The 14,438-nt window shown below is 48.8% G+C and overlaps 4 protein-coding genes and 1 non-coding gene across 5 annotated transcripts; 1 reads left to right on the top strand and 4 right to left on the bottom strand.

Annotated features, from left to right (window-relative positions):
- Window positions 1–3,863: 3,863 nt before the first annotated feature.
- Window positions 3,864–4,526, top strand: Aud_009428 (uncharacterized protein; the record flags this gene model as incomplete). Its single annotated transcript, XM_043294280.1, has 3 exons — window positions 3,864–4,140; window positions 4,196–4,300; window positions 4,366–4,526. The coding sequence occupies 3 exons, from the start codon at window positions 3,864–3,866 to the stop codon at window positions 4,524–4,526; spliced, it is 543 nt and encodes a 180-aa protein (XP_043150215.1).
- A 944-nt stretch (window positions 4,527–5,470) lies between these two features.
- Aud_009427 (putative C6 transcription factor) lies at window positions 5,471–7,186 on the bottom strand (the record flags this gene model as incomplete). Its single annotated transcript, XM_043294279.1, has 1 exon — window positions 5,471–7,186. The coding sequence occupies one exon, from the start codon at window positions 7,184–7,186 to the stop codon at window positions 5,471–5,473; it is 1,716 nt and encodes a 571-aa protein (XP_043150214.1).
- Window positions 7,187–9,221: 2,035 nt separating this feature from the next.
- Window positions 9,222–9,334, bottom strand: Aud_009426. The gene has a single exon. It is a non-coding gene; the product is annotated as a tRNA-Met (tRNA).
- A 449-nt stretch (window positions 9,335–9,783) lies between these two features.
- Aud_009425 (uncharacterized protein) lies at window positions 9,784–10,602 on the bottom strand (the record flags this gene model as incomplete). The annotated part of the gene is made up of 1 exon (XM_043294278.1): window positions 9,784–10,602. The coding sequence occupies one exon, from the start codon at window positions 10,600–10,602 to the stop codon at window positions 9,784–9,786; it is 819 nt and encodes a 272-aa protein (XP_043150213.1).
- Window positions 10,603–12,464: 1,862 nt separating this feature from the next.
- Window positions 12,465–13,742, bottom strand: Aud_009424 (uncharacterized protein; the record flags this gene model as incomplete). Its single annotated transcript, XM_043294277.1, has 1 exon — window positions 12,465–13,742. One exon carries the CDS (start codon window positions 13,740–13,742, stop codon window positions 12,465–12,467), a length of 1,278 nt encoding a protein of 425 aa, XP_043150212.1.
- Window positions 13,743–14,438: the final 696 nt, after the last annotated feature.

The raw sequence follows: 14,438 nt of genomic DNA, 5'->3' as shown, positions 1-14,438 counted from the left end.
GGGGAAGGAAGGTAGGGGAAAAGAGGCCGATTAGAATAAATACAGTGGCATGATTGGACTACTATGGATTACAGAGTACTGCGGATGGGCTGCAGAAGTCAGACTTGGAGACATTCTCCAAGGCGCGAGTGATAGCAGGGAATTTCTTTTATTAATTAGATTCTGTGGCGCTGGTGTGCGACGATCCACACTGTGTACCAGCTTACTGCATTTGGCATCTTCCAGCAAATGACCGGCAGTCGAAATGTGGGCACTTTGCCACAAGCAGGTTAGACTACTGGCAGTCGATGACACTCTGTGAAACGACACGGCTGTGTGGACCCATCGTGACGTGGAGTCGAGATAGCACCAAGGTGATTGCATTTGGTAATAGATATCACCAAAGGGAAATAGTCATGTCGATGAGCCCAAATCCCCCGCGAAAAGTCCCCGGAAATCGTCAATGTCCATTGCGGGGGCCCTGGAACAGTCTGGAGAAGCAACACGTGTAGAATGAAAGCAAGGGATTTGATAGAAGAACCCTGTGATACTTTTACTGACATCAATAAAACTTTGCGGACGATCGACGGTGGCGCCGCCCAAATCCGATCTTACGGGCAACAGGCAATCAGCGGCAAGCAACAGGACAAGCCGGACAAGACAGCCCAAGGCAGGAATTGGCAGGGAATTCAGCCACCCACAGCGTAGTCGGAGCCGAAATTGGTCTAGTGTGGTCAGGTGAGATAAGATAAGCCTGGACGGCGCGACCGGCTGGGCCGGATTTACTCAGGCGAAAAACCTAAGATGTTCGATTTCAGGAACCGGAAAAAACTCAATCCCGCCAAGAAGCTAGGCTATTTCAAGTTAGTGCTGGCTGCCATTCCCTTGGCTGCTGAGAAAATTCCTTTCCTCTCAGTCTCAGGCGTGCGCTCCTGTGTACTCCATACTCTGTGTACCACTGGTCCATCATCAAACTGTCAGTCAACTACGGACGGTACAATCTGGAGTCAGACATGGGCTCATTCTTCTTCTGAGACATCTTCCCTATCTTATCCTGATGCGTATAAGAGTCGCATGTTGAGGCTTTGGTTGACTGCAGAACATGCTTGCGTCATGAAAATGTCTCAGACTAGTCCCGTTCCGGCAACGGCAGGGCCAGAATTGATTTCCTAGCAATAATGCTGAGGATGTCGCGGCTGCACCTCATCTTCTCGAGGGTATCCTACACGAGTTGCCTGTTTGTATGGGATTCCATTATTAATACAGTTCACACTGTGGATATGGCTCTTTGTTTTGCTCCATATTGTTGGGGAAGCCCCAGGATCATCATGCGGAGAGGTGGACATTAAACCCCGCGTTCACGACTCCGTTATGAGCCATTTTTATAAACAATATCGGGTCGATAGCAGAAGTTGCGACGCTCCAGAGATGATCCTTGGAGACGTGAGCGCAAAGCATATTCATTGCGCAAGTTACTCGGCGGCATTTGTGCTGATTACTTAAGATGTCCCAGAGAGCGGAACTTATCCGAAGCTACATAATGTGGCTGCTTGGAATCCAGAACAAGCTTAGTCAGGACATTCTGATGCCGAAGTAGACATCTGCGGCTGACTGCTGTTCTTGCCATGAGTGCCATTTAATGCGATTGTGCATTCGTCAGTCGTCAGTCGAGAGCAATTCTGGATCGCTGCCGTCTGGTCCCTAGAGCAACGTTGGCGGATTGGTCTGATACTGTCAGACCGCAAAAAATTGCTAAGCAAATGTTTAACACCTCTGTTAGGAATTTTTGGTTGAGGAATGGGTGCTATTCAACAAAAGAAAAATCCCGCATCACGCATGAGCAGGGGTGCATACAATCCAGGCCTCTTGTCGAAACAGCAAAGACCGATTTTCGGAAAGAGCCGGATTTGTTTCTGCTGCTGCAAATGCGCTTCCTTGATTCAGTAATGATGAACTGGCGAGGGTCGGATAATAGTCCTTTCGCTGTCCTACATTCCTCGAACACACCCGTGGGTATGAGGACCCATTACTACAGGACTAATCAAGGTGCATAACCTTGGTCGACGAGACAAAGCCTCTCCGCCGGTCGAGGCAAAAGCGAAAGTGGTTGTCCCTGACAGCCTTGAAGATGTATGTACCAGATGGTCCAGCGTAGACATAAGACTAAGGGTTGTAGAAATCGTATCCATAGAACCTCGTGAAAACACGGACAAAACCCCCTGTAAGCTCCCCTAGTATCTACTCCTCCGGACATACACGTGTCCCTCCCTTGCAGATCTCGTGGAAGGTACTTTCCTTTTGCTCCCTTGCTTTCTAGAAGACTCTCGAACGCGACTTGGGCTGCATTCAACCGGTAGGCTTGTTGTGGCCGGTCCTGCTGAGGAAACAGTTGACATGCATGTTTATCCTCCTCCTGAGAGGACCCTTGGCATTTCCTAGGGGCTCAGCCTCGACACCTGAAACCATGAGTAACCTTGATCTCGACAAATTGCTACTACATATCCATCCAGCCACACCCGACAACAGGGCATTGCGTGACACCAACGGATCGGATCTACTAAACTTGTCATCAGGCCACGAGATTTCTTGAAGCTCAACCATTGCCGTAGACAGTCACACGTGCGCCGGTCAAACTTAAGAATCTCATGGTCTATCTGCCCGATCTACCCGCTTAGTTAGATCATACATCTCCTGGTGCCCAAAAAAGGCGCCCTAACCGCCATATGAGAACCTGTCAAATGCGAGCACGCGATCCTGCAAGGGGTTGAAACCGATAAGCTCGTTTTTTGAAATTCAGCGCTATAGAGTGGAAGAGCTGACGTGAGATAACTGGCATCCGCGCAGCATCCCTTGCATACTACGATAAAGCGGTCTGCTCAAAGAGAATATTATTCCACCACGATGTGGTGGGCCGACTTGCGGTGGCATGTCAAAATCAGTGTCAATCCTTGACTTTCTGATAGCTGACCTGTTCCCATTTCAGCTGCGAAATGCATATCATGATGCTGAACATGAGGAAACCAGAATGTTTGTCGGGATTCTTAGGATACACTAGATGACTCGTACAGATCAGGTTTCAGTCCGCCATACCCTGCGCACTGCATTCCTCCAACTGCTCGCCTACTTGGAGAGACGCTTTCGCGACGCCGTGAGCCTTGAGCAGCACTGCCAAAGCGCTCGCCCGATGGCTCCGCGAGCCCTCGTCCACCTCTGGTCGTTTGATAAGGACTAATCCCCTGCACATTCAGCCGGTTTTGTCACCGATGGATGGGAGTTCCAATCCAATGTGTGAATGGCATCTACACCAGAATCACTTCCTTGCTGACTATACTGCAGTTATGTTTCCATCCTCGTAGCAGCGGTAGGCTAGAAGTCGAGTCACCACAAGGAGCATATCCAAACATATTGGATCGACCAGATACAATACCAGACAAGAGTTCAGCTTTCGCATAAAAATGGTCAAAGGCTTGGAAGAATGTGGTGACTCGAGTACTCATTACTATCATACACCCTGAAGAGGAATGCTACATTATATTCTAACTGCACTCCTAGCACAAAACTTCAGGCTTCATAATAAAAGGCTGAGGCTGTTATGTTCACTAGTAGATAGATTATCAAACTATATAATGACTATTTTGAAACTAATACCAACTGAAGAATAGGACATAATATCAAAAATTGGCCAAATCTACTATGTATGCATTGTATGCATTCGATACTGATGATGCTGTAATACACCCTTCCCGTTGACGTCATTACTCGCAAACAGCTTCAATTGTCCAGTCCCATAAATCTTGATATTTAATCAACCTGCATCGCTCAAGCAACTTCTCTCCTATCAAATATCACTTCAAACACCATTTTACTAGCCTCAATCCATCAACATGCCTGAATCCTCCTTCTCCATCCGCAGTCGTCGCAGCGACGAGCTCACACGACTGGCGGACCAGCACATGCAACATGACCTGCAACCCGAAGATCGCGACTTGCTGAAAAACGCCGCTTCCAGGGTATCTCTCTGGACCACCGTCGGCTCAGCAGTTGGCATTGGCCTTGGTCTCTACGTCGCGTTCCGATTGCGAAGCACGCGCAAGGCGTTTTTCGAGGCATTCCGCGCAGCGGAGAAACCCACTAAGGTGGTGTTTACGGATGGTCGAACTGGTACGACAGTCCTCGTTCAACGAAGGGAAGATCACAATCACTGACAGAGAAACAGAAGCAATCCCTGATATTACCCCATTATTGAAGCCGACAACATTGGGAGACTTTGCGACATATTTCTTTGCTTCCGCGGGTGGATTGTTCTTGGGCGGGGAGCTGGGTATGCCTGGTGCCAATGCTCATATACAGAAGATGCAATGATCGCTAACCATTTTTGTACTACAGGCTTCTTTGCCGGAGCAGCCAGTGGAAGTCGTAGTATTGCAAATGACCCTGAGCGAAGAAAGCGCATCGAGAACGCGTTCCGGAAGTTCAGAGCAGACGCGTTGCGCAAGGAAGCGGACGCACTGGATCGCGATCAGAATGTCTTCGAAAAAATGTTCTAGTACATGTTTTCCGGGTTTGATGAGCTGTACGATAGTCTGCCATGTTTTTGATTAAGGACCGGGAGTGAACCCTCCATTAGGATCACACAGCTTCACATCTACTAGGCAATGGCCGACCGCAATTACTATGAAACTTGACGTATCATCAGGGTAGCTCTGTCGAATGAGCGATGTCGTATTGTGCTTCGAAGCGAACCTCTGTTCGCACCTATACAGCCTCAAGTCGAGGCAGGGCTGGACAAGACAGTTTTCTCTGAAGTAGGCATTCCTGGACTGAATTGCAAGCATGACGTTGGCCTCCCTGGCAACTAGACGACCACCAAGGTGCCTGCATATAAGTGCAGCAACCGCCTAGGTGATCATTGATGCTCGCCCGACAACTGCGGTATAATCCCGCGCAATGCCAATGCGACCGCGTCTCCCCTCTCACCCATGCGATACTTCAATTACTGCTGCGAGGGTCTGCCGGTGCCGCGTCTTCGGTATTGTTGATACTACTGAACTGCCTTTCCGTAGTATATGATACGAACATAGCGGCAGTGAGCCCATCTGCCTAATGGATCATGCAGCTGAAGCTCATACTGTAGGTATGTTGGGCAATCTGCGCAAGTTGGCAGACATTGTCCCCCTCTGCAACGGGAATCGATCAATCGCACGACTATCAGCAAACGCATTGTTAGCGCTAGACATGTGGCACTTCTTGCGCTGCCCGCAGCATCGCTCAACTGGTGGGCGCCGGCCTCCTCACATCGAATGAAGCCGGGACGACTTTGGGTGTGGAATCCTGTGTATTCGGCTTTGACAGCTTTGTAGGAACCGTTGCTCCGTGTTCGACGTTCAGCTGACCAGCAGGGGATTCTCCGCATCAGTTTCATCGGGACACTGTGTGTCTACTGTTGCCGATTAGGCTGCAGAGTCGAATGACAGCATTCGAAGAACTGCCATCAAAGTAGCAAGTCCATTCCGAGAAGAAAGTCCATATCAATCGACGGTGTTTGTGAAAAGGAATCCAACAATGAATCTGAAGGGAGCCATTGTCCTCCCAAGCGATCAGAGTCAATCGGTGCAGAAATTCCCGACACCCGCTCAAGGATCGAGATGCCTTTTCGCTTCTTCTCCAATGACGCATTGATGAGAAGACGTGCTGTGTGAAGCGCTTCATTTGCCAAATGCGTGTTCAAACGTTGTGCGATCATTTCCATGGTTTCCACGGCTTCCGGGATCCTTTCCAGACTCTCGGCTGTATCGATGGCGACAAGAACGCAGATAAACTGGAAGACAGTAACAACGACATTCCACCACGGATGGTTCTGTGCAACCAGTCGCCGGGCAGGAGGTAATGTGGAACGGCCGATCTCGATGACTCGATCGAGCTGTGCTTGAGGCGTTGCAGGCTCTAAAAGTCGAATTCGGCGGTAGATACAAAATGCCAGGTCTGCCTTGACTAATATCAAAAAGTCATGTTCAACCGGCACCTTGACCAGATTCTCGAGGCCCACGACCAACTCATCCCGCCTGGCAACGGGATCAGCATTGTTGTCGAGCGGGACAGCTCCGACCAGACTGAACAACTGTGGTGTCAGATCACTGGACGGTGCATCGCACCTCGAGTCTCTCTTCCATTTCAATCCAAGGTCTACCACTGACCGTCCATAATCGTAGGCTATGATTATATTCAAACACTGAGCTACCTGGGCAATGCGGTCCCGTGTCTCAGCGATATCCTCCAAAGCCTTTCTGCCACTACCCCCGGTCGTCAATATGACCGCGTCTAATGGCCGATGTAGACCAGCGGCTTCAACGAGATGCATCGTGGTGCAGCTGCACAACCAAGCCGAGTGTGGCCGACTGGTCGATCGCACATAGATGGTACGCAAGATCCACCCGGCGATCTTGTCAATGGAAGGTATCCGACTGACCGAGGCATCTTCCAGGATGTCCTTCGCATGCAGCATGACCCTAATCTCCTCTTCTCCACTGAGAAAACCAGAGAAGAGAGAGCCGAGGGCAATGACTCCGCTGATTAATGCTTCCAGGCCTAGGCCTTGTGCTTTGCCGCGCCAGTGCTCCTCGCATCGGTGGTACAGCCGCTCCATGTCCAGCAGTCCAAACACCGGATGGATGGTCGACGAGTACACATCCATCAGACTTCGGACTTTATCCCATGAGATAAATGCGGTCAAGTCAAAGGAAACACCACAGCTGGGCTCTGCGCGAACTCCAGGGTTATACGCGAAAGAGTGCAGTCGCGGGGGATTTGCGGCCTGCAAATCCAGGCCGACCGTCATGGGAAACGCAACTGATGAGTGTCGGTCCATATACCTGAGTTTCGAAGGCTCAAGAATGCCATGAGAGGAAGAAGAGATCACCGAACTGCCTCCCAGGCTTTTCGCTGTTGCCGCCGACAAACGAGCAGCCTTCGTAGAGGGTAGTGGCAACGGAGAAACCGAGTCTGCGTTTCTTTTGACAGATTTCACAGAGTCCTCCAGAAACTGGCAATCATATCCATAGCCTGTACACGTCGAGCATGGAAAATTCCCATCGCACTTTCTTTTGCGTCGGCGACAGGGCGCGCATGCCTGCCGCGACCGCTGGCGCATGTTTCCCGAGGACAATGCACTTGACACGGTCGCATTTGCGTCTTGCACCTCTTGCGTCATGGCAGAACAGATGTATCCTGGTCTAAGTCATAGTCAGAATGAATACCTGTGGTCTGGCCTTTGTACGCTCTGTGACTGTTGTGACACACCTCCTCGGCTGCCTCAGGTGATTGGTTGAGGGAAAACACATGACTTATCTCTGCCAGGTTGGAGTCACATGATTGAGATTTGATGCCTCATATCCCGCTTGATGCCTTAGAGTCTGTTGTCAATAGACCAGAGACGTATATTGTGCGTTTTAAGAATTTCGATATTCCAGGCTCCTTGGAGGCCCCACGCTATGCGGAGAGTGCTATTCCATTTGAGCTTCATGTCATTCTATGATCTGAAAAGCTGAAAGGATGAGTCTTACCCCTCTGCAGTGTTGTAGCAACCAGGATGGCGAGCTGTGCTATTTCGCAGGGAAATACGAGATTCATTTCCATTCAGTTGGGGAGATGCAAGGGTAATACTCCTCCACCATTGAGATGCGTAGAAAACTCGTAAAGGGGCTCAGTATTTGATCATTCCTGTCCTTCAATACCCCTGGTTTTCCACACCTTGAATCTTGCCCTGGGCACCTGCCAAGCCTCGTATCAGTTGGTGAGCTGCAGAAGAGGCCATGCCAATCATCACACGACACATAGAATAAATATCGCTCCTCGGTGAGAAGACCCAAGGGCATGAACTTGCCAAATTACTGAACCCATCTTACTTTACCCTCAATGAGACGGACAACAAGTTCCTCCCGGCGTTGTCCAAGATTTTCACTGATGTTGGCAAAAAGGTTACCGTCACCCAGGTCCTGGTGGACGCGAATCGGGACCTGCAATAGGGCACAGTCGCCTAGAGCGGTGTCTCTGGAACTCCGGTGACGAGTCCACAGCCAAGTGGATTCCGCAAGGAATGACCAGCTCTGGTGATGCGCTGGCGTCGGGATATACGAGGGCAAGGACGTCTGGCTTGCCAGCTGGTACCAAAAAGAAGGCGATGCCAATGTTCGCGTGAGCTTTGTGGACCTCGGGACGCACAAGTACATGCACGTTATGCTGGTGGAACCAAGCGCTGCCGATGATTTCAAGTCTGTAATCTCAAGTCAGTGCCGATCCATGCGGGTGGTATTGCTTGGTACGGCAATGCCCTGTACGTTATCGATACCAGCCATGGCCTGCGGGTGTTCAATGTGGGCAACATATGGAAGGTCGAGAGAGGCGATGGGATCGGTAAGACGGCTGGAGGCGGGTACTCGGCAGCCAATTACGCCTAAGTCCTTCCTCGGACGAGGTGAGTTGTCCGTTGGTGTACATGACAGGTAGAAAAGATGCTAATGGCGTCGAAAGGGTCTACAATTGGACTGAGCTCCAGCTAGGCTCCAAGTTCGGCATTCCTAGGTCGCTCTTGATCGTCTTGACTCTCCCGACACTCTGCTGATTGGCGAGTACCAGACCGATGACACTTTAACTCCCATCCGTCTGGTCAAATATCCCCTGAACCATACGACACGCCGTCTACGCAAGACCGGCTCGACGGTAGCAACGGCATCCTGGGCATACTGTGCATTATTCTTCGCATGCAGGGCGGATTCCCCCGAAATGACACTTTCTACCTGGGAGGAAGCAGTGGTCAGAACGATGGAGATGACCTGTTCACATGGACACCTGGAGAGGCAGCCATCGGATCGAGCTACTTACCTCCAGGTAATGAGGATCCGAGCTACAATGAGGCGAAGAGGGAGTGGTACACTGTGAGGGAATGGCAGAACCAGAGATACATCTTGGCATATAAGAAGTAGATTCCATGATAGGCTTGCGCTTGCTGGCTTGTGGACAGATGCGTCCGTGGAGACCACCCGTATGAAGACAAACTGTTTCGTCGTGATTCCGGCTTTGGATTGATTGTTTACTTGTGTACATTGCTGGTATCAGTCAGCATCCAGATGTTGCCTACGGATCATAAAAAATATGTGATTCTCTTCGTACATATGTTAAAAAAAGGGAAATGGGAATAATCGCACGTAAGAGGTGGGCGGAATGAAAGACCAAAGGGAAAAAAAAATTGCCTCCATCCAGGATCGAACTGGAGACCTCAGGATTTCAGGAACATCCCTTCTGTTGACAGAAGAGTCATGTGATATGAGACCTGCGTGATAACCAACTACACCATAGAGGCAATTGTTGAGATAATGCTGCCTTCAAAAAGGTTATGTAGAAGGCTATGATTTCGAAATAGCTATTCCTTGTCTTCCACATTTGGATGCCCTCAACCTGTGGTAAGTGCTGTAAATGCATTAAATAGTATCTTATAATGATTGCTAGCTTATATGATATTACTTTCCTCTGCGAAATTAGAATAGTAATAATAGAAATAGTTTTGTCAGCTTAAGACTACCAGTGACATCCTGTCGCTACAGCAGATATATATTTCTATTCCAAGCAGAGTGGGATTACAAGAGAAATATTGATTCCCTTCCAACCCATCACTTTGTTTTATTTTTGAGTGTATATCCTGCGGTAGTGGTGATGCAGTGTTAACAGTTCATCTTATGGTACAAGTCTGCAATTAAATGCTATCAATTTGACAGCAGAGATAATTAATAATACAAGGTAACAAAATGCAGTCTATGGCTTTATCCAAAGACCAGCATAGCGATCCTCCTTTCCAGAATTGTACCCACTCAAAGTACGAAGAACATAGCCCTCCTTCTTATACTTGTCAAACGCCGCCTGGAAGCTAGGTGAATCCAATCCGTGCCTGGCGACCCACGCACCAGAGGCCGACTTGTCCCAGATGGCCGCATAGTAGACGTGGTCGTCTACCTGATACCCATCCACGTCGGTCAGGCGGTATCCGTCCTTGACATATTTGTCAAAGCGCGACTGGTATTCGGCAGAGGTCATGTTGGCATAGGAGAGCCAGGCGACGTTGTCGTTCTTCTTCTCCCAGATCGCAGCAAAGCGCTCCTCGCCCTTGAGCTCGTAGCCACTGATATGAGTGAGCTTGTAGCCCTGTTTCAAGTACTCGTCGAAATATTTCTGCATCGATTCGACCGTCATTCCATGACGAGTGACCCAGCCGGCGGAGGGTGACTTGTCCCAAATGGCAGCATAGTACGCGTTTTCGCCGACAGTGTAGCCATTAACCTGGACGACACGGTATCCTTGGCCGAGGTACTCGTCGAATTTCTTTTGGTAGTCGGCAGAGGTCATGCCATGGTGTGATTTCCAGGCCGCCGAAGACTTCTTCTCGAAGATAACGGCAAAGTTAGGTTGGCCGTTGCGCTCGTAGCCACTGACGGAATTCAAGCGGTAGCCTTGGCCCACAAGATCATTGAACTTGGTTTGGTATGCATCGGAGGTCAGCCGGTAGTAGGCGTGCCATTCATTTGCCTGAACGCATACGGCCGAGAGAATGGCAGCAGCCCAAGGAAGGAATCTCATGATGAGCAAGGTTTGAATGAAAGAACCGGTAGTGAAGAAGAGAGAATAAGTGATATTCTGCTCCTCCCATGATGGGTTCCGGACGAAGTCTTATATATGGCGATAATTGCTACATCAATAAAGCAGATATAAGTGGAGAAGCTGTGGACATAGGAAAGAGAGCCGCAGAATGCAGCCTACAGAGGCAATAATACTGTCTTGGCAGACATCTCAGTAATCTCCACCGTTCGTATTTAGGGGTATTTATATCTCGAAATGCAGCATTTCGCAAAGCGATTGGCGTAAAGACAGCAGAATCCATCGCACTCGTAAAGGTGGGGTAATCCCGTATATTTTGGCAAAGAGTGATCAATGATAGGTTGAGCTAGCAGCAACAGCATGAGGCTCATGAATAAACTCGGTACCTGTCGCTGTGCCCCTAACAAGGCTGACACGGCGAGGCTTTCCCGTATCCATCCCCAATCGGTACTCTCTAAAGTTGTCAGTTCCAATCCTGGCCTTCGAGGATCAATACTGGCCTGCAAAAGAGTAAACTAGTCTTCTGAGACTGCCGTGTAGTGTCGCAGATGTCATGAATCAATAAATCTTCCATTCTATAAATCTTCCATTTTATCTCGAACCTCCCGGATTCTGGCTCATTTGAAGGGTTATGATCATCATCACGATAACGAGGGGCCTGTAGACATAATTTATTCCTCTTTCTTCCCTGGTGCTTAATTCGAGGTCAATCAGAACACTGCTGTTCTTGGGAGGACTGTGTGCATGACCGAGTAGTCAGAGACCTCGCCGGTCGTGTGGAAAGCGTTCTGAAAACTGGTCAAAATTAGACAGAAACTGTGGTTGGATTGATGGTTGATTAGCTTTTGAAGTCTGAGATCGAGAGCTCTAACGAGACTACGTTCTGATCGACATGCAAGTGAACTTTACCAACAGCAGCAAAGGGCTAGCGATCTGATAGTTGCGCAAAGCACCACCAGTTTTATACTCCCCCCTAGTAGAGATGATTATTCCCTTGTATCTCACCAACCATTAGATATTCTAGACTGATATTCCATATTTAGATAGGCTAGATACTAGGCTATCTAGTGATATTAATATTTCTAGAGAAATTCTTAAGATTAGTGATTGGCAAAATATCATCACTAAACTGATAAAACTAATAAAACTATAACTACGTAATAGTTTTAACTAAACTTAAATCAATTCCACCCTACCTAAATTAAAGGTGAAGTAATTCCCTAGGCTAGGCACCGAACCTGAACCACTACAAGCTCAGTGATGGTTGGATTCAATTTTAGTGATTTGGTTGTGCAACTCTATTGAACCAAGATCCGCTCCTTACAGTGGACTTGATGGTGCATTTCTAGAGCACCTGCAGGGTAAAGCTGTTCACACAGCCCTGCTTTTAGTTACTCAAACAAAAAAATATCTCACTGAGGATGCCATAATACATTCCTGCAATTGTGCAAATCTGCCGTCCCGGTTCCGTGGAAGACATGCCTCCAGTGTGACATGCGCTGGACGGAAGGTACCGGCTTTGGAGTCAATGGTAAGAAGGTAGCACATACAGTGGTGAGCAGTTCTGGACCCGCGGCACTTCATGAAAAGATGCAATGACTTGAGAAATGACTTCCTCACCAGTGACGGCGACGACTTCATACAGGTCATCTGGAAAGGCTACCCATAGAGGGTAGCGTCCGGACTTGGTAGAGTTCCCAGCACCATTTGCGGCTCCGGGTATTTCTCAATACAATCTCGAGCATACATCTCAAATCGTCACGCATCCTGAAATTTGCAAGAGATTCCGGAATACTTCCTCAGGGGCTATGAAAACGATAGATACAGTCTCACCCTAGAATAACTCATACACAGTCTTGAATCTTGCCATATTCAGGCAGAGCCCATTTTACCATCCATTCTGACTCAAGAACTTGCTTGGTAGTAGGACGATCCTCGGGTCTGAATGAGAGCATCGGCCGTAGCATGTCAAAGATAGCGTCCCTCTCCCTTGCGTCAAACAACGGCATCCCGCTATCTTGCCTGGGCTGTTGCACGCTATCCTCAAACCGATCGCCCCAGGATCGGAAAGGGTTACGATTCAGTGGCGTACCATCCTCTGCAAACCTATGTCGTCGCGCCTCCCACGTCTTCCACCATTCAGGTGGTAAAGTACCAAGAGTATCGACATGCTCACAGGTCATGTCATCCTCCGTTGCAAGAAATCCTTCAAATAATGGCCGTTGAGCGATGATGGTCCATATGGTACAGGCAAGAGACCAGATGTCTGATGAAAAAGAGAGAGGTTTATTTGGTTCAAACCGAGCCTCGGGGGGACGGATAACAAGGGGGGTGCGAGATTCATATTTTAGTTCTTTTGGGTATGAAAAGGCTTCACCAAAATCTGTAAGCAAGATCCTGGCGTCTGCAAGCGTGATTTCCTCACTTGCTTCACCCAGCCATATGGGCGCAATGCCATGGGATGGAACACCAGGAGGAAGTGGATTGCCATCTAGATGAACAACTGGGTCTACCTCCGGTTCTCCATATTTCTCATATAATTGCTCGACTGAGAGCTGATCAAAATTGTGCGGAACTTTGAGAAGGATGTTGCCTAGGTGAAGGTCTCCATGGACAATTCCTTGGGCATGTACATAATCCACAACAAGAACGAGTTGCGCAGCCAATGACCGGGCTACGTCAAGCTGGAATAAGCGGGTCCACGAACCATCTTTCACCCCTGAGAGGCTAGCCCTTGCCGGCGCGGTGACGTAGCAAACATGATGGCCATTTGGGCCGTGAATGGTGAATCTATCTAGAATCGACGGAATCATTGTCTTTCCTGGAGTGTTGATCGAAGAAGAATGAGGACCGGTGAGAGTAGATATGATATCCACTTCCTTTGGGTTCGAGTCTGCTGTGCAGACTTTCATCGCAACGTATTTACTGCATTGTTCATCACGGGCCAGCCACGTCGTAGAATAGGAGCCATGTCCCAGCTTATGAACAACTCGATATCGACCGTGGAAGTGATCTCCAATTTTAATGGGGTGATAGCCTCCTGGTCGATAGTTCTCAAGTCTTTCGACTCCCTCAAGAGGCTCGTAGAGGACACGGGTAGTAAAGTTGTCATTGGTCGCCATTGAGTTGAACGCGGTGATAGTCAACGCGCGGTGGGGTTGGTTGTGATGAAGCAGTGGCATGCACACCTTATGAAGGACAGAAGAGTGAATTCGGGAACATAAGTTATGGGGGAGCAACAACCGAATAGCAGATGATGACAATGTATTCATTGCTGTATCAAGTGCGGAGGTTGAACCAAAAGGAGTTCAGTAAAGGAGATGAAAACATCTCGTTATTCTGAGAGTTGTATCGCAGCGCCTAATGAATGATTGGGTATGATTGAAAGGTACGCAGGCTGTCGCCGAAGTAAATATAAATACTTTTTGCCAATTGCCCGTGACTTCCCAGAAACAGTGGGGCAGTTCCCGCATAGCCATCGACCATGATTGGCCTGGCCAGTGTAATCAATTATTTAAATCTATTGGCTGACAAGCCAACATTCAGCGGAAGAGACGCGCCCCTATATCCAAACACATTCTTCATAATCAACACACACCAGGGTTTGACACAACGAGAACGGTTAGGGCTTCTATGTCCTCCCTAGGAGATGAGCTGGCGCCTAGACTTATTTATCCGATCCTTGCTGAGATGTCGAAATCATTATTCGACCAAATTTACGCGCTCTAGACATTGCATTGGCCATGTAAGGCCTGGGCGATTGCCAATAACAATATGGTCGTCGGAGATAGACGGTGGCTTTCTTATTAGCAAGGCTA

Source organism: Aspergillus udagawae, assembly GCF_001078395.1.
Source record: "Aspergillus udagawae IFM 46973 DNA, scaffold_7, whole genome shotgun sequence".
NCBI lineage: Eukaryota > Fungi > Ascomycota > Eurotiomycetes > Eurotiales > Aspergillaceae > Aspergillus > Aspergillus udagawae.
The sequence above is the reverse complement of the archived record's forward strand: the minus strand, read 5'-3'. Positions and strand labels throughout refer to the sequence as shown.